Source organism: Euprymna scolopes, chromosome 15 (genome assembly GCF_053919585.1).
Source record: "Euprymna scolopes isolate OS-2025 chromosome 15, ASM5391958v1, whole genome shotgun sequence".
Taxonomy (NCBI): Eukaryota; Metazoa; Mollusca; class Cephalopoda; order Sepiida; family Sepiolidae; genus Euprymna; species Euprymna scolopes.
In genome coordinates this window covers 71,688,932-71,709,976 of record NC_136496.1, presented here as the reverse complement: position 1 = coordinate 71,709,976, position 21,045 = coordinate 71,688,932, and the positions used below count along the sequence as shown (strand labels likewise).

Below are 21,045 nucleotides of genomic sequence, written 5' to 3'. Positions count from 1 at the left end.
AGATAAGTTTAAAAGGATTTGGCCAATAAAACGTTTAGATACTTCTGCCACTGCCAATAAAAAAAGAGAATAGATGTTTATAAGTTCACTGCCATAATTCTAATAAATTTCATTGTTAAATTATCTGTTTACTGTATTTGAAAGAGAAGTTTATGATAATCTAGGTTCATGTCTAACACTATGTTCCAGGGAGACAGATAAACATAGTCTAAATAGAGTTCAATATAGGCGACCAACTATAAATCTTTGGATTTGAAACCGACAATACCCACATTGTTCTGATCTTCTATAACACAAATACAAATAAATATTATGCTCTTATTTTAATTTTTTCTTAAAACACATAAATAAATGTGTGTGTGTGATGTGTAACCATGCACCATGATGCATGTTTAGTATAATGTAGGGTTTCCCAAAGTGGGTTCCATGGGGCCCTGGGGCTTTGTGAGTGAGGCTCAGGGGCTCTGGAAGACCGTTCTTAAAGAGGACCAAATGCTTTATATGGAATAATTAAATGGCTGCAGACATTTAATTATTGATCTTTACTAGAAAGAGATATGATACATAACTACAGGTGTAAAGAGTTTCAGAATGGTTCATGAAAAAGAAACTTAAAAAAAATGAATTAACAAAAATGCAACAATTTTTGATTAATCAAAAAGAAAAAAATGGTTATGAACATTATCATTAGTTAGTGTTAAAATTTGAAATTAATGTTTTTCATATTTATTTTAGAAATTACATTGTTAGTGCTCCGTAAAAAACTTTTGCCCTGCTTAGGAGCTCCATGGTGTCCTGAAGTTTGGGAAACCCTGGTATAATGCATATGATCAGGGCTTGACTGGTGAGAGAAATATTTTGTTTCAGGATTGATCACCTAGAAGTTGGTTTTCTACTTTGGAAAAGGAATTTTTTTTTAGAAATAAAATATGCAAGCAATTGGGGACTGATTATGAATTTGATATTCGCATGAAACTTCCTCTTTTAGAGGAAATCAGTTCAACCATATTAAACGATGATTGCTGTCGGATAGACTCCGTGTATGATCAATCCACCAATAGCAGACATCTATAATTTTCAAATGCAATAAAAGAATTAAAAGATTGGGATTTGAGTTTGGTTTGAGAGGTGGGCAGTTGTTTTGGCGTACACCAAGAAACAATTCTGTTGGTCTTATTACCAGTAGTTTGTTAGTTGATAAATCAAGTATCATTTTGATTTCTTAAAATAAAACATTAGTTGTGGCAAACTTCCAGCTGTGATCTAATTTGAAAAGAAAATCCCTTTGTTACCATGCTGACTGAAACCACATAATCACTGTCAACTAAAGGAAGTTTGTATCAGGCATATGTATGAATTGTGACAATTTATGGAAGTGAAACCTGGCCAGTGAGGGTTGAGAATGTGTGTTGCATGGAGAGAAATGATATCAAAATGATACAATTTATATGTAATCTGAGTATTAAAGTTTAGATCTGATGACCTCAGAGGAAGATTCAATCTGGAGATGTGAACAGAACAAAAGACTTCATTGGTTTTCTCATCCTGAAAGAATTCATGAGAATGTTTTGTTAATAAATGTAGATCAATTATGGTAGCAGGGTTAGTTGTCAAGGGAAGACCAAGGGAAACATGGGAGGAAGTGATTTGCATTTAAGAAAAAGAGGTCTAAATAAAAACTTGGTCAGAGATAGATTAGTCTTGTGGTGTGGTGTATTCACTGTACAGATAATAATAAACTCTTTCCTTTATTATAAATACTGAGAGATCATATCTATCAGCGTTAGCACAAGTTATGCAGAAGTGGCAATCGGACTGATGTATAACCACATTCTTTATTTGATGTATTTGTTTTTCTGTTCAATATATTTTGTTTTCATTAAATACCGAGTTGTGTCTTTCTTTCAGACCCTTACAAGACCACATGAATTAGTTTGGAAGTCAATTTCTAAAAGCTGTCCAACACATGCCAGCGTGTAAAACAGATGTTAAAATGATGATGATGAATAGGAAAAACAAAATATGAATAGTGATTCCTGTTTATACTTGTTACAATATTTTTGGAATCCTTATGAGGGTACGATGACAAAAAAAAAATGCAACGACACTGTTATCGCTCAATCAGAAACTGAAATCACTCCATAAAACATACTGGATATTTTAAACTTCTGTATATTTTTTGTTCTTAATAAGGAAAAGAACTTTGTTCTTCAAAACTATTTCGTATTGACTACCTACTGGAAAATCTTTGTCTTCGTCAGCAATTTACAGCTTCTCCAGATTAATAGTGCCATTTTTTTTGGAACAACATTTCGCTTCTCTTCTAAAACTAAAATGGCTTTCAACTCAAAAAGTTATGGGCTAAATGGACAATTTTACTTCAATGGTTTGGTTTGGGTTGGTTGTTTTGTTTTACGGCATATCAACCCTTTTCAGGTTATTTAATGCCGAATCCAATTATATTGGAAATAGTATTCATGTTGCATTCAGTTATTTTGTAGAAGGTTTTTATTCTTCAAGCTTTTTGTATCTTCAATCGCTAGTTTGTAGTGTTTAGTTTGGTTATTTTATAGTGGATTTTATAGTTTTTGTTCCCTGCTCTGCAGAACATGAATGAGTTTTGCAATGGGAGAGGGAAAAGGGTTACATTATTAATGTTTGGTACATTTTAAGTTAGTAAACCACTCAGGATATGGGGAAAATAGAAACAGAAAGGTGGAAATGGGAAGAAGGAAAGGGGGAGAAAGGTGGGTTGTTGTTGTTGGTTTTGGTTTTGCAGAACATAATTAAGTTTTGCAAAAGGAAGTAGAAAAACAAAAAGCATCAATGTTAGGTGCATTTCGTCTCAGGAAGCCAACATCTTCAGACAGCCTGATCTGGTAGCATCAGTCAATGGATTGGAATCAAAATTTGAATTGTGGCAGTGAACTTTTGGGTTATTTACACATTCAAAAACTACATAAAGTCATTCTGACACAACCTGAAAATTGAAACAACTCTGAATTTATTGAAAAGAATGCAACTGTCTTTGCAGAATTGATAGCTTAGATGACAGAAGTTTATCTCTGATAATGCGAGAAGTTTTGGATGATCGTTGCAAACCATTGGACATATTAAGGGAGCATTATTTATTGAAAGGAAAACCCAAAATGATTTCTTTATATACAGAACTGACGTCTTTAAAAGCTGAGTTGATTACAGACTATATTCTAAGGGCCAAAACAACAGCAAATTCATTAAAAATCTCTGGTGAAATTATAAATGACAGTCTATCGAGTTCCACAGTTCTTAAAGGGGTTGCCAAGTAACTTTAAGTCATTTACAACTGTGATAACCCAAAAAAGAAAAACCCATGACTTTTAGTCAATTCAAAGTAACACTAAGAAGTTATGAGGAAAGCAAGAAGATGATAAAGGAAAATAAGGAATCAACAAGTATCATGAAATTGAAAAATGTCCACCAAAAACCAACAAGATCAAATCATACTTTTACCCCAAATAAAAATTGCAACTTTTCAAAGAACAATTTTTCTCTTAAAAATAAAAAAGATGCAATGAAATGAATGGCTTTCGTCTTGGGGAGACTCCATATTTTGACAAGCTTCTGGGCTTGACCTTTAGTCCTGATCTGAAATGGAACACATATCAAATCCATTGCCAAAGTTGCTTGAAAAATGGTGGGATCCTTCTACCGTTCCAGTAGATATCTCACTGTTGATACAATTCTCTACCTATATAAGAGCCAGGTACATCCAAGGATGGAGTACTGTTGCCACATATGGGCAGGAGCTGCTAAAAGCAGCCTATCCTGTCTTGACAGAGTTCAAAATAGACTTTGTAGCCTAGTGGGGATGCCCTTTTCTTTTCCCTACAACCTCTTTCCCACAAAAGAGACATTGCGAGCCTGTCTCTGCTTTATCATTATTTTCATGGCAAGTGCTCATCTGAGCTCCAATCTATATTCCCACCATGCCAAACTTTCAAGAAAAACACTCGTCTATCTGAAACCACTATTAATAATCCTTTATTTGTGCCTAAACTTAAATATAGATTCCATGAACAAAGCTTCTTTCTTAGAACTGCACGCCTGTAGAACTCTCTTCCATTTGCCTGCTTTCCAGCTGACTACAATTTGGTCGTCTTCAAGTCCAACGCAAACAAATTCTTGATGAGCTGCCCCCTTAAGTAACCCAATTTACCAAATTTCCACTACTAATGATTACTATGATATTGTCTCATTGACTACTGTACACTCATTAACCCTTATCCTTGAGTGGCCTCCAGACCTTGATAAATGGTGACTCCTACATAAAAAAAAAAAAAAAAAAAAAAAAAATTATCTGTTATAATTGTGGACGAGCCAAACACAAAAGTTTCCAATATAGTTACAAAAATTTCCAAAGGTACTCAAAAAATGTGGATAGCTTTATTAGTGAACATACATTTTTATTTTGATGCATGTTTGACACTTCAACAAACAGTAACAACTTTCTTGTCAATTGTGGAGCACTGCACATGTAATCATGAAGGAATTTGATTTTATCAATTTTGATTTCAGCTTTAACCCCCAGAGCCATTTTGTAGAGCGAGCCAACGGAAGTCAAATAAATGATATCACTTTGAAGAAAGGTGATGTTAAAATCTCCCTAAGAAATAATAGAGGTAAACTTTGTTTCTGTGTTCTGGAAAATATTTTTTTTTAATTCCAACGTTTAAACAAAATATATTGTCTGTACAAGCTGGCATCATCATCATCATCATCATCCATATTCAGGATAGTTGGAAAAGATTTTCACATTTATTCATTTAGATATACACACACACTAACGTCCACACTCATCGACATACACATCATACATAACTGCTGCTGATATTTCAATGCCTGACAATTTACACATACATATATATACAGGAAATAAGCACACACATCAATATACTGTAGATATAATATGATAATATGCACACAAAAATATTTCCATATGTTCTTGTACAATTTTGCCAGTGAAAGTAATGATGGCAAATATACTTACCTGCATTTTACGCAGCTGAAATTTCACCAGTTCAGAAATTGCATCCTTTTCTTCCTTGTCAACATATTCTCGAACGGCATCGCCAAGTCCTTTCTCAGTTAAAAGCTGAAGCTTGTGAACCTGAAAATAAAAAAAAACAGAGTTTTTCTTTAATAAAAAATAAAAAAAACATATTAAACTAGTTTTCAAAAAATGTATCTCTCTAAACATAATGTATGTGTGTCGTTTGCGTGACACTGCTGTCCGAACTTTCACTTTCTGGTCACCACTTGACGCGTCTTCTCTCCACTCCAAAACGAACTTCTGCAACTTTAGCTTTTCTCTCCCCGAATCCGACTTTTCTCTTCTACAAATACAACTTCTCTGCTCGCAATCTAACTTCAGAATGCCTTCCTTCCCCAAATCACTCCTCTTTTATCTCCAATCAGGAGCATCTCATTTGCATACCTCATGGTCACCCTGTAGGCATATAAAGAAACAGGGCAGCCATTTTTGTTTCTTTCTTCTTCATTATGAACACGAGGTAAGCCACACAAAAACGCGGTCGGTCGTTCTTGTTTCTTTTTTCTTCATTTACACCACATGCGTGTGTGTATATGTATATATATATATATATTACTCACTATTCCATTTAAAGATCTTGGAGACTGTTCACGTTCGGTTGAGAAGGCCTTCTCTCTGTAAACAGTGGGAATGTCTTTTCGGTTTGAGCGTAATTAGTCTCTAGGATCTTCAAGTAATATAATGTTGCTTTATTTTAATTGCTTTTCCCCATTTTTTTTTCCCCACACATAACACAACGTGATTTTATTTATACATATTTTCGACCCCCCCCCTTTTTTTTTCAAAACAAACCCCTCGATACAGCTTTGAGAAAGCGAGGCAAAACCGGTCAGCTGACTCCTCATTTTTTTTTTCTTCGCTTCACCTCTTCACCCCGTTTATTTTATTTTAAATGTTTTTAATCATGAATTTTAAAAGTTTTCGCTTCATGATTGCAATATATATGGAAAATTAATCTATGAAGGACAGAGAAATTTCAAGTAGAAGAACTCAATGCATAGCAGAGCATAGATAAAAGTAAAAGAAAAACACAACATAAACTTAGTTCAATCTCATTATAAATTTACTTCAACCCGAAAGGGCTTTCTCAAATGAGAAGAGCTCGCCAGGTTTAGTGTCTGATTGGGATAATGGAACAAATTTAGAATGTTTTTTTTGTATTTATTAATGAATTGAAATCCAATTAATGTCCCTATCTCATGGAAAGCCATCTTTAATGTAGGTACATATTCCATGCCCATGGCGATCTTGGGGGTCAGATTTGGATTTTAAGTTAGAGTATCCTTTAATTTCAAACTCTTCAAGGGAAATAGTAGTTCCAATGCCAGTTTCGCTTAGGAATAATAAGTCTGGTTTAGTCTCCCATAATTGGGTTTCAACCTCTAGAAGGTTGAAACGTAGACCCCTGATGTTGGTGAAGGAGACATAGTAATGGGGTTCTACATTGGAAGTTGAAGATAGACATTTAGTCTATCTATCTATCTATATCTATATATATATATATATATATATCCATTCACGTGAAATCACTTTTTTATTCACCTTATTCTCTCTGCTTCACTTTTTGTTATCAAGTAAGATCTATGACTTACTTGTAGTTTCATTAAATACTTTTGCAAGCAAAATCCGATCCTGCATTTTGCTAAATCCTACCCTCTGATGAGAAGGAAAGTATTTCTTCGAAACTCCACGGATTAAGGACTATCCACTTATTTAGTGTTTCCTTTTTAAAATTAAATATGTTTTTAACTCTTAACAGTTTTTTTTTTAACATGTTTTATTAACTACTTGTTCTTATATATACACACACATACATACTTTGGCTTCCTATTCAGTTTTGTTTTTTGGGTACTCCAAGCACCATGCAATGTCTCACACTCACTTTCTGTGCAGTTCAGTCCAGATCACATGCAGTTATATTGTCTGTTATACACTCAATCCATGTTATTCTTGGTCTATCACATTCTTCAGTGTTTTAAATATTCAAACATGTGGAGTTGATACAATGTTACATACATGGTTGAACCACTTCAGATGACAAATGCATAAGGCATCCGTAGTTTCTGATAAATTACAATTGATGAAATCTTTTCTTTCAGTTTGCAGTCGCACATCCATGGCATGATCATCGCAGATCAAGAGTTTGGCACCTATGATATGTTACATGGCAAAGCGAACACAGATTGAAAAGACTTTGCTTCAAATCCTGAAGGAAATGCACCTCAACATTGTGACACAAGTGGTTCTTCCCCAAAAACATGTTGGGAAGTGGAAGAGAAAGAGAAAAAGAAGTATGAAAAAAGATGAGAGGAAATAAGTTTATCAGATAAACAATGAATAAGAAATTCTTCACAAAGGAATACGAAAGAAAGCTAAAATGGGATTGTTGATCAAGGTGTGACAATAACAGGAACAAAAGATCAATCAATATATTTTGGAATTAGTTTTAGCAGTAGATTTTGCAACAGTTTTACAATGGTTAGCAGTGGTTTGCGAATTGTCTTGGGTTTGCAACAATTGACGACAGAGTTGAAGACAGTTACAAGCTTGACAGTTGAAGGCAGACTGCAGTTGGACAAGATTGGAAAAGCTTTAATGAAATCAAGATGACGAGATAAACTGATCAACTCACTGATGAACACAGCCTCGGCAATTTACATCTAGACCGTGTCCGTCATAGCCTAGATGTAAATGTGGACGTTAGCGCTTAGAGGGTAGTTTCCCACGATGGTGTCACGCATGTACCCAGAGATTAACTGACATCCACAGAATATGTTTTCTAAATCATTTTATTTATTATACACGTGAGTCAGTGCATCCCCTCAGTAGTCGCCAATGCGTAAAAGATAAGGACATGGTCAAAACAAGAAGATGAAAAGAAAATATATCCATGGCATACAACATTGGGATCGGCAATCATTGTTGAGCAGGAAACCACTTTTTTTTTTCAAAATAAGTATTGGCAGCTGTAAAGATAAATGTTCCCAAATAATCGATGTTTGTTTTTTAAAATAAAGCCTAAAGCAGAAGTCTACAGAATATAGTAATTAAGCCATGATAGTTTTATTTTTGCTTTGTTGAAAGAATTTAAGATAAGAGTCATCAGCAGTCGATTCTCATATCCGACAATTTAAATTTCCTCTTCTTTTAGTGTTTGGCTTGCAGATAGCATCTCAGACCAATCTGAACATAGAATCTGGCTTGCCTTTTAATCTCCACCAGTCTTCTCCTTTCTGTCTTATATTATTTGGTACCAGATATGATGGATTGGTGCCACAGGTGCCAGTCCTAGGTTACTGTTTCCCTAGGTGTGAATGTCAAATCGTTTTTCAGGATGGTTTAGAGTTGATCACTGTATTGTTGTAAAAGGTTGCCGATGGGTCTTTTACCTGCGGCTAGCTCTGAGTATAGTGTTTGTTGAGGGAGCTTGTTCTCATCCATTCATTTAATAAAAGTACATTGATACCAACACTTGCACCACAAAGGGAGTTAACTCTGGTCTTTGTTTAATGATGATACTCTCCAAAGAAAGTAGAAACATTTAAACAGAAACTGTTAAAAAATGATTTCTCATTTATCAACAAATGTCCTACTTGCCAATCAATAATATTTTTTACACACGCACACACACACACACACGCACACACACACACACTTGGATCTTAACTATTCTATTATTACACTAGCATACACTCTACATAAAATTATAGATAAACAAGGTATTATAGACTAGCTAAAAAGAGGATCGCTCCCCTATGATCAGGAGATGATTATAATGGCTGCCCAAGATCAAGGTTTGATGACCAATGCTTTTAAAAAGATGAGTGGTCTTAGCAATGACAACAGAAGTAGAGAGTGTGAGCCATCTAACATCCAGCTGTAAGGTTCTACGTGTGTAAATATCTCCACTGGACGATTTGTAAAAATTTGAATATTAACTCCAGCAGCAAGTCCTCGGCATAAATACCAGAAAGAACTGTTGGAAATAAGTTATATAAGTCTACTATGACTATACAATTCCTACAGCTTGAACACGGAGCCATTAAACCTAACTTACTGATATGGGATAAGGAGAAAGAAGCAACATTAGTAGAAGTTAGTCCCTGATGATGCTGGATTAAAACAGAGATGAAATAGAAAAGATAAATAAATTACCAAAATCTTTTGTTCGACATGAAAAGAAACTCGAATCTTAAAAATATCTCCATCATTCCAGTAATTATAGGAGCAACTGGACTCATGAAAAGGAATTTAAAAAACTACTTGGCAAATATAAACTAAGTGCAAGAGGCATTCAAACAATTGCACTAAGGGACAGTAAGAATCTTACAAAGATCTCTTGATCGGAATGTATGAGATACCGGGTGAATGTCTGGCATCTGGTAGGATGCCTCATCTTCAGCTTGAAGAAAATGATATGAAAATTAAAAACCAGAGCGTTACCATTTATATAGTAGACTAGTTAGCTGCCCAGCGTCACCCTGTCGTAAAATAGGCGAAAATATATCTTAGTTAATGCAGAATTCAGTATTAAACAGAAATACCATAACATTAAATTCTTTTTAAAAAAATGAAGTGAAAAAAAAAAACAGAAAAAAACTGACACATGTGCATGCGAGTATTATGTTTTTTCTTAAGTAAAAAAAAATACTCAAGCTGCGATTAAAACAGAAACCTAAAGACAATGAGTTAAGCACGATAACCATTAGGTCGGCTTGACATGTTTCCAATCTACTTATTCTTAACATAATAAGAACAATTCACGTATGCGCAGTCATGAAACATTAACAAATAGGCAAAAATTCAAGGACTCCCATGTACCAATTTTTAAATTTTGACCCTTTAGCAGCCTATTTTCCCGGATGGATACCGATTAAAAAGTTTTCCACAATCTGAATAGCTTATATACCAAATTTCAATTCATTGAGTTTATAGGTTGAGAAGTGTCCTCACGCACACATTCTCACTTTTATAGAATACTAGCGGGGGGTACCCGGCGATGCCCGGGTGTCTTGAGGTAAATCAAAACTCCGGGTAATGTGTGAAAAAAAAAAAGTGCTACGTTAACCATTGGGCCACCGCAACATACAGCGTAGACGTGTTTGAATTTATTTATTTAACTATAAAAACAGGCGTGCGCAATAAAAGTTAACTTTGCTGCTTCCATTTGACCTAATTAAGAAGGTCAAATAGAAGTCACGCAGCGTTTGGGTTTGTTTACCCAAATTTGACTGTTTTTTCCCCCAATAGATGTTGGGGAGGGGGAAACAGCTCCCAATTGTCCAGATTGAATAGCAACTGTCTGATATACAAGATTGATCAAAGCTGATTGCTTCTGGACATTTTTCCTGGCGCAATGCCGAGAATACATCCGTTTGAGTTTAGTTTCATTTTATTTATACTAAAAAGCCCAATCAACATGCAAGAAGCCAAAATAGCAATAATTTTGTAAAAATCGACGTAAATAAATCTAGACGCTACATGCGTTCTCAAATCCTACATATTATTATCTACGGCCTATATAAACAGTTCTAAGCAATAGTAACCCCCCCCCCCAGGAGCGTGTGCGAGAAAAGCCTTTGCAAGACATACACGAAATGGTCACACATATTTTGCCTTTTATATATATAGATAAGATTACATGTAACGGCACATTGTCTTAAATTTAATAATAAAGATTGTTAATGTTTCTCATCGTTCAGCCTCCAAAGGATTTTTAGTTATGCATACATTCATTGCCTGCTTTTATTATTCTCATTTAACTAAGTAAGCATGGTAGTCTGTTTCTGCTCGGGTAACTGAGAGATGGATCTTCATCAGGTTGCCACAGATACAGAATTAGATAAAGCTACTTACCACTTCAGCATTGGCAAAGAGGCTGTGGACAATATCCTCCACTCCATTCATATTAAGAGTTTCAGGTTTGAAATCAGATAATACTTTGCTATCTGCAAAAAAAAAAAAAAAAAAGAACAGACTTTTAGAATATATATATATTTCTTTGTAAAGTTAGTGGAAGAGAACCTCAGCATAGTACTCAATTATCAAGAAAAATTAAAAAGTAAGAGTGCAATATTTATTTATTTATATATGTACTAACAGGATGCTCGGCATTGCCCAGTCATAAAATATGCTTAAATATATTTTAATTTATGCAGATGTCGCATTTATCATTATAGAGCACAATTCTCTTTTGATTATTATATTTTACCCAATATACAGTAGTGATTTCAAAAATAAAGAGAAAAAAAATGACTTGGGTGCCATCAGTTAGAATCGAAACCAAAACATTTGGCGTTCCAGCCTTAGTCGTTACCATTTGAGTTATTGTCAGACGGATAAGAAATAGTTAAAAATGAACTTTTAATGTATAAACGTATATTTGTGTATACGTACAAGAGCCCTTTAAGTCGACTTACGCCTGTCAAGTTCCAATTTTATTCAATCTTGACCTGTTAGCAGCTATTTTTGTTACTGGCTTTTATATGTATAAAACATTCCACAAAAATGTAGCCATTTAACCTGTCTTGTGCCACTTTACGACCTTGCACCTTAGAAGACACCCTTGAAAAATTGTAGGCAGACACAGAGACAGTGATTTTTATGTATATACAGATTATATGAAACTAGCCTGGGTGCCTAGCGTTGCCCGGGTGTTTGGAGATATCAGCTGAGCAAAAGCAAAAAAAGTGGTAGTAGGCTCGAATCCGTACCACAAAGGAGGAAAAGAATGTGAAAAAAAAACGTGTTTGCCGTTGTGTCCATCGTCAAACCGGAAGTGACGTAGGTTTAAATTAAGGCTAGACAATTGAAAAAAGGGGATGACTTTCGAAAATATCGTCAAAAAAGCGACCCCTCCTTATAGAAAATTGCCCCGTTGAGGGTGATGGAATTAATGTTTTTGGCCAATATTTCGATATTTGTCATCCGAAGGGTCGAGCTTCAAAATGATACCGAACTTGTGAAAATCCGTCACTTCTGTCGAAAGTTTTAGGCTGACATACATACACACATTTAAACTGAAAGGTGAGATTTATATAGACTGGGGGGGGGGGGGGTACCCAGCGTTGCCCGAGTGTTTGGAGGTGTGTGTGCTCGGGCGGGGGGTGTTAATCAAAACATAAGAATAAGCGAAGTAAAAAAAACTAAACTAAAAAACAAAAAAAGAAAACAGAAAAATGAACGTTAAAGCTTCTTTAAAAAATCTGAAAAATAAAAACAAAAAAAAGCATAGAACGTGAAAAATGGCTTAAATAACCCTATTTCAATATTAAAATTTAAAAAATCGAAAAAAAAAAGACATCTCACACCACGATTTGAACCCAAAACCTTTAGATAATGAGGCCATGCTCTAAGCAACTGAGCTAAGACGACGTGGACGAAATTAGGTCACTTTTTAAAATCTTTAAACTAAATCAGGTTCCGACATCATTTGCGCATGCGTAGAACCAAACTCGCCACGAGAGGACGGCTTTGCTGACCACCCCCTGTAGAAAACTGCTGATTTTCAGGGTGAAAAAATTAACGTTTTTGGCCAATTTTTCGATATTTGTTGGGCGAAGGTTGGAAGTTTAAAATGATACCAATCTGGCGAAAATCCATGACCCGTGTGGAAAGTTTTTGCGAGACATACAAACACACATACATATATACACACATTTTCGCTTTTATATATATAGACTAGCGGGGGTACCCGGCATTGCCCGGGTGTTTGGAGGTGTGTGTGCTATTAAATAAAAAAGAAACCGGGGAGGGGGGGGGGAGTTGGTAGGATCAAACCCGAAGCCCTGAGGCAAAGTTTGAAAATAAAATCGGCCAGCCAGAATGAGTTACTGAAAGATGTTTGAATTTATTTAAGTAAGAACCAAATTGACAGGTGCACGCACGGAAGTCGTAGAGCGTTACGACGACGACGGCGTAAGCAATAGCTATTCAGCAAATAAGGTCAATGACCAGGTTTGTTTGTTATAAGCGAAGTAAAAAAAGAAAACATAAAACGAACGTTAAAACTTAAGCGCGGGGGGGGGGGGTCAAAACATAAAAAAAAACACAAAAAAAAACTAACGTAAGGCAAATGAACGATGTTAAATGTAAAAATTGAAAAAACAAAAAAGAAAACAGAAAAACGAACGCGTGAAAAATGGCTTAAATAAGCCTGTTTCGATATTAAAATTAAAAAAATCGGTGGGTACCCAGGTGTTTTTGGGTGTGTGGTCGGGGGTGGATAAGCGAAGTAAAAAAAAAACAGAAAAATGAACGTTACGTGAAAAATGGCTTAAATAACACTGGTTCAATATTTAAATTTAAAAAATCGAAAAAAAAAAAAAAAAGACATCTCACACCACGATTCGAACCCAAAACGTTTAGATAACGAACCAACGCGCTAACCAACTGAGCTAACGCGATGTACATGAAATTTAGCCAGTTCTTTAACTATTTAAAGTAAATCAGGTCATGACGTCATTTGACGCATGCGTAGAATAGGTCACCCAATTCACTTATTTAGAGCATAAACTGACTTTCTCCGGTGATCACAAACCGACATTGAAACACAAAATCGAGCTGAGTTGGAGAAATCGAGTTGATGGGCTTTCCAAAAACAACACCATTTTAAAATCAAAAAGTGTGCCGATAGCTATTAAAGTGAAAATTTATTTAATTTATATTCACCCAGTAGTTTTTTGTCACATGGACTAAATAACTAGCCAATCACATTGAGATGTTTCAAAATTATGTAATGCGTTTCATTAAGGGACATCGCTTGATCAAAAAGACAATATCCACCCTCCATCAAACTACTTCCGTACTTCCTCTATCTGATAAAATCAAAAGTAAAACCCTTAAACCTTTGGGCCATGTCAATGGATCAACCACTGGCCTGTCAAAGTTATGCTTAGAGGGTATGTTAGAAGGCAAAAGAGGCAGAGGAAAACCAAGAAGAAGATGGAGAAAAAATGTTTTTGATTGGACATTTCTCAACCAACTTGCCCTGGATTGAAAGGAATGGCGAAAAATTAGTCATGTGGGTTTGCAATCTACACCAAGCAGAAGATACGACTCATGATGAATATTCACTCTCAGACTTTTCCTTTCAGTAGCAGGACTTAACAACTAGACATTCCAGAACTTAACAAGTAGACATTCCATTGTTTCACAGGTGAACACTAAATCATCAACATAAACCATCTCTTCCAAATAACCCATACAAAATCCCCAGATAACACTTCTAAGACACAAACAAAAAACAATGGCCTCAGTACAGAAATTTAATGGTGCTTGCTTACATTAGCCATCTATTAAACCAACACATTTCAGGTGAAAACATTAGTATGTACTTACGTGACATGGTGAAATTCATATTGATTCCAAAAAAGGATGCAGTAGAAAAGTAATTACAAGTAAAAATAGAAAGTATCAAATTATCAAGTTTTATTGTATGTTTTAATGCGGAATAATTGTGTGACCAATTCAGTTATACTGACTTATCTCCCTTGACTTAAATTAAAGTTCCGGAATTTTTTGTTAAAAATACATCTAGCACATTTTCTACTGGATCATGTTTCATAATTTTGTGAATTTATACTAATTTCGACACAGCATTAACAGAATGTAGAAGTGGATCTTAACATGTAGAGAGCTGATGGTGTCACGTCATACACAGATACCCAGATTACGACTGATATTTGTAGAATGTTGTTTTTGTGTGTTCTTTGCTTTATTATATCTTTTATACTTGTAAACTTGTGCAGGTCCCCTTGACAGCCGCCAATGTGAGAGACGACCATGATAACACAATCAGAAGAGATGACAAATGTAGTTTTAGAAAAATCAATGAGTTTATCACAGTTGGGGAAAGTATCAGGCAGTTTTGGATTTGTGACATTTGAGTTGAACAGTTGCGAGTTGGGCACAGCTGAAGGCAGGTCGTGACCTGGACCAGATGGAGAGAGTTTCAGATCAAGATGAGCTGACATCAACTGAAGAACATGGCCTCGACAGAACATAAGAGGTGAACCTTTAGCGTGGAGAGGGTTGATGGTATCACACACACACATCCAGACTGCAAATTGATATTTGCAGAATGTGTTTTGCTGTATTTCATTTTTATACTTGTGAACTCATGCGTGCCGTCAACAGCCACCATTGTGAGAGACAATGACACAACCAGAAAAGGCAACGGAGAAGAAAACCATGAAAACAGAGTTGGGGTGTCAGCAATGTTGTCGAGCACGAGGTAGATTGATCTTTAGACTCATGTTTCACATTTTTTCATTCAACCTTCAAATATTTCTCTTTCTTACAATAACTGGTTTCTGCTGTATCATTTCTTCACTGGACAATATTTTAAAAAAAAAAAAAGAAAAAAAAAAAGAATTCCAAGGTGAAATATAAAATTTACTTACCAAATGCAATCGTCTTTTTATCACCAGTCGTAATCTTTTTTCTGTGAAAAGTAACAATGTCTTTCGGATTGGCTACTTTATCAACAAACTTTTGACCAAATCTATAGAAACAAAAAAAAATCTCTTTAAAAATTTACAAAAAAAGTAAACTTTCTACCAGATGCCAGACATTCATCCACTATCTCATACATTCCAACCAACATCTTCTTAAGCTTCTAACTATCCCCTTAAATGCAATTGTTTGTATCTTTCTTGCACTTGGTTCACTGGGTATAGTTATCATGTAGTTTTTTAAATTCTTTTTCATGGGTCCAATTGCTCCTACAATTACTGGAATGATGGAGATCTTCCTAAGATTCCAGTTTTCTTTCATGTCGTACAAAGGACTTTGTTATTTTGTTATTTTTTTCCCTCTCAGCTCTGTTTAACCAAGCATCATTGAGGACACTAACTTCTACCAAGGTTGCTTCTTTCTACTTCTTGTACTATATCACTATGTCAGGTTTAATAGCTCCATTTTCTAGGGATGTACCTGTAGCAATTACAGTCATAGTGGATGTTGTATGACTTATTTTCAACTGTTCTTCCTGGTAAATGTTCCCAGGACTTGCTCCTGCATTCAATACTCAATTTTTTACAGATGGTCCAGTGGAGATATTCCATAATCAAAGACCAACTACTTGTGAGCTTGACAGTGCTGCTTGATTGCCATCACTCAGGTCTTCAACAGTTCACTAGCATGTTTGCGACAATCAGGTAAGAAAAGGGGAGTGAGCAGACCGAATAAACCTGGCAATCAAGCTACAACCATCTTAGATGATGCTAGAGAAAGACAGATAGCAGGGATCAGAGACCTAATTTTTAACAGAGAGCTTGAGTTGGCACTCAGTCCACAATGGCCGCATAGAATGCAACGACGACAGTTGTTATCAAAGACTGCAAGCATTTTAGTAAAGGGGCTTAACTCTGTTTAGTTTTAGCAATCTGAACTTTTGTCTCCTTTTTAATTAGGTATTTTGTGCCTCCTTGACATACTTACTCCCAACTAACTCAACAAGCAGCAAAATTCTACTCCTTCACTCTTGAGGTCATTAGATGCTGAAAAGCCTTCTATTCTAATAGTTTCTTCCCTCAGATTGCTAAACTTTGGAATTCCATCCCTGCTTCCCTGATTGTACTAACATGCAGAAGTTTAAATGGAATGTGAACAGATATATTGCTGCTCAACTCCCCATAGTTCCCTATAGAAGCCCTTTAAGTCCAAGTGGGAATACAGTTTGCTTGGGGGTGAAAGAAAAAAAAAAAGGTTGACAGAAAAAAAAAAACAAAAAAAAAAAAACGACTGATTCCTAATTCCGACTCCAGCAAACTTTCAACTCTGACTCTCCACATGTTTTTTTTTATGCTACAAGGATTGTGCCTTTCTAGAAAGATTGTGCCTTTTTAGAAAGATCTTGCACAGTATTTTACTGAGATTATCATGGAGGTATAAGTAAGTTAACAAGACTGATTTGCCATGAAAAATCTCTAAACACTTACCTGAAAACGGAAAAGGGTTCAAAACCACCACTGTAATCGACACGTAAACGAATCAGCGGTTTTTCTGGTTGTTTACTGTTACCAGAATGTGTCCGAACTGAAAAGAAAAAAATTATTTATTATTATTAAATAAATTTATGACAAATATTCTTAGCTTTTGTTCAAGTTCTTTATTTCATTTTACTGGTTTTCTTTTCTTTTTTTTTTTTTTTTTTTTTTTTAATAATGAGAGATTGAGGACGTGTTGCATGAAAAGAAATGATATGAGAATGATACGATGGATGTGTTATGTGAACCTAAAAGAAATGCTTAGATCTGATCACCTATGAGGAAGAATAACTCTGGAGAGTATAGGATGTACGCAGAACAGGAAATTTTGTTGGTTTAGTCACATTGAATGAATGGGTAAGAGTTCTTGGGTTATTAGACATAGAATAGTTGAAGCAGTAAGGCCAGTTGACAGGGGAAAGGACAAGGAAAACATGGGAGAATGTGATAAGGATGGACTTGAGAGAAAGATGGATAAATAAAGACCTTTCCAGAGATAGGCTAGTTTGAAAGTTTATTTATAAAAGCTTGTCGACACATGTCAGCATGTTAAACGAGCATTAAAACTGAATGCGATGATTTAATTTTTCTAATTAATTGTAATTTATAATTAACTGAACTTATATATGCATTTCTCTTGTTGATTCAACAACTCTCTGAAATTTTCTAATATCACTGTGAACATTTAACGAAAGAGGAACAAAGTAGAATAAAGATATTGTTTGCGATCCAACGGGTCAAGAGTAAAGAACTAAAATATAAGGAACTTAAATAATATTACTTCAAGGTCAAAAACTAGTCAAGAATAAGCATTTATATGCATAGATTCCAACACAGAAAACGGCAATTCTTCCCCTTTTGTCAGAAACATCATTCATGGAATGTGAAGATTAAAAAATAAAAAAAAGGGAATATTTCTAACTGTCGATGAACATTTATAGAAAGAGTGACTCTCTTAATTGATAATTATAAATCATGACTTATTACAATTTAAACAAAGTTTTTTCAAACATATTTCAAACACAGAACTGAGGAATATTTTAATTGGTATCATGTGTTTATCATGTGGTATCATTTTTTTAAATTTTTTATTCAAATATTTCAGATTTGCGTTGAGTTTGATCCATAGTCATTAAAAATTAAGCAAAATTCGCTGAATTTCAATTGCTTCTCAGGATCCCTTAATTTTAAGCCTTAACTTTTAAACATTTCCCAGAATTCAAATTATGTAATAGATTTTGATCAAAATTGGAATAAGGATTCTAAACATAAGGTTTAGTATCATTATATTCTTGATCTTAATCTTCATAAAATGGCATAAAATTGACGAAAAACTGTTCCGATTGGGAAATTAACTTTAATCACCATAGAATGAGTATTCTTCCATTTTTATATAAAATGATTATTTCTGAGTATCTTTATTAATTTTTCATTTAATAGTAAAGTCTGTAGTTAGATTGAAATATTTTTATATGGTTATATAGTAAGATGTACGTGTTCAGATAAAGCAAAATAATCTGGTCCTCACGACTCTATAGACAAATAGATTCACAAGTCATCTATTTCCTCCTCAACAATGAAAGACAAGACTACTTGTTTTTAATGAGACATAAAATTGTGGAAAAAAAACTGTTCTATTCAGAGATTTAATTTTACCCATCCTGGGATGGGTATTCTTCAAGTTTAATACAATAATAGATTTAATACGGGATAGAGAATGATTGAATTCTATCAATTTGCCATCCGAGCAACAGCTAGTTTCAAACCAAACAAAGCTTTCAAATACCTGCTTTTTCAATGTAGAACTCTACTTTTTCCATGCAGTATTTTTCCATCTTTGAACTGATATTAGGATCGTCAGGCTTGAGGGAAGTTTCGCTAAAAACAATGTCCTCTGTGTAAAACTGTCGAACCGTTTCCAATGGGAGTTGTTTGATCTTGAAATTTTTGTCGTTAACATACAAGAGGCCAACATGTTTTGGCGTAGCCTCTCCGGGGCTCATCGATGTCGCAATGCTACTTCCAGGCTGACTAACGTAGAAATTCTGGACCCCGTTCCATTCGGGTTCAAGCCGGCATTCATGCTCATGACCCCAAATAACAAGATCTAAAAAGTCATCAAGGAATTGCTCGGGAATGTATTTGGTAGCCGAGTGTTTGTAGCGATTTTGATGAATAACAAACATGTTGAACCATTCTTCTTGATCTTCCCGAGGTCGAAGCATTGACACATTTTTATTCAAGAACAACCGATGAAGACGCTCGTCTCGAATTGAACCCAGACCAAACATGGCCAGCTTTGTGCTCCCTTTTTGCATCAACAAAGGCGAAAGTGTGATTTTCTCAAGCGACGTAGACTTGCCAAAGTAATTTATAAACCCAATCGTATGCAGCAGATCGAGAGAGCAGAGATTTCCCTGTCCAGTCGGGTCGTCATGATTTCCATGGATTGAGAATATGGGAAAAGATATGTTAAGGTTCGGATCTTCGTAGTTTAGATAGGGGAAGTTACAGTGTTCAAAATTGACAGACTGGTCACTGATAAACTCAAACTGAACCGGTTTTTCACCGAGGCAATACTTGCGCATCAATGATATACACCCATGCAGGATACGGCGTGAAGGTTTATTCTCGTGGAACAGGTCGCCGCCGAGTAGGATGAAGTCAACATCATTGTTTTTGGCTTTTTCAAGGATTTCTTCAAACGTCACCAGAGAATCATTGCCACGCACGGGATCCTTTTCCATGTAGCCAAGATGGATATCTGTGGCCAACAAGATCTTAAAGGTGTCGTCTTCACTGGAGGATTCATCTTCCCTCACCATAACTCTATCCTGAAAGAAAAGAAAAAAAATTAGCGGAGATGTCATTGAACAATAATTCATACTAGCTGGATTTTTGTATATTACATATCATTCTACTCTAATAGTTGCTTCCCTCAATCTGCTAAACTTTGGAATTCCCTCCCTATTTCCTGCTCCCTTGACTGTACTAATCTTCAGAAGTTTGAATGAAATGTGAACAGAAACCTCACTGCTCAATGCTCAACTCCCCACAGTACTCTGTTAGACATAATCCCAAATAATAACCCCTTTACGTCCAAGTGGTAATACACCTTGTTTGGGATTTTTTTTTTTTAAATGGTCAACAGGAAGAAAACCCCACTGATCCCTAATTCTGACTCCAGCAAACTTTTAACTCTGACTCTCCACACGTTTTTCATTTTGCAAGGATTGTGACTTTTTAGAAGGATTGTGCCTTTTTAGTGTGAAAATGAGTATAATAAAAAAAAAAGAAAAAAAAATCCCCTTCAATTTCAACTTATGATAACTCATTTATTTTGGAGAGTCATTTTGAGTTAATTTGCATGTAAACAAAATTTAATCTTTTTTCTTTGTAAATGTACAATTCAATAATTTTTTTTCCAGATTACTTTTTTTATGAAAATCACACCAGACAAGGCATGAAGCCACTTGATGCAAGGAGCTAAAAGAAAAATGACTTCAAGGTTAAAAACTAAGCAACAATAAGATTCCAACCCAGAAAGAAGCAGTTCTTTCCTCCTTGTCAGAAACATCGCTCATGGATTGCAAGGATTAACAGACAAATTAAGGGAAGCTACGGTTATGAAACTGTTAAAAGTAAACCGAAAGATCACTTTTTACTGCACTTCAAGTTACTATTTTCAGTGATGAGTGATTTATTTTTTAACATTTTTCAATTTAATGTACACATATCTTTATGCATATAAAAACAGTTCCATCTCAAAGAAAAAGAGCCATTCACCAAGATGGTGGGTTTGTTATAAGGTTTTAAGTTGTCTTTCAAATAAAAAATTCAAGTTGTAAATTTTAGTAATGAAATATTTACACTATTAATAAATTTATGTCTGCTTTTACATGGTTTGAATGTGTTGGGTTTTTTTAATGATTAACGATTTAAAAAATAAAAATCTAGCTTGAT

At 35.0% G+C, this 21,045-nt stretch overlaps 1 protein-coding gene across 2 annotated transcripts in view; it reads right to left on the bottom strand.

Annotated features, from left to right (window-relative positions):
• Positions 1-21,045, bottom strand: part of LOC145293893 (double-strand break repair protein MRE11-like) — a 69,101-nt gene that overhangs the window by 7,486 nt on the left and 40,570 nt on the right. For both annotated transcript variants that reach the window (XM_080140658.1, XM_080140657.1), the window contains 5 exons: positions 18,869-19,916; positions 17,035-17,131; positions 15,496-15,596; positions 10,949-11,040; positions 5,030-5,149 (listed from right to left, as the gene is read on the bottom strand). In XM_080140658.1, the coding sequence (XP_079996784.1) occupies positions 5,030-5,149; positions 10,949-11,040; positions 15,496-15,596; positions 17,035-17,131; positions 18,869-19,907 (1,449 nt within the window). In that variant the 5' untranslated portion in view covers positions 19,908-19,916. The remainder of the gene's footprint in view (positions 1-5,029; positions 5,150-10,948; positions 11,041-15,495; positions 15,597-17,034; positions 17,132-18,868; positions 19,917-21,045) is intronic.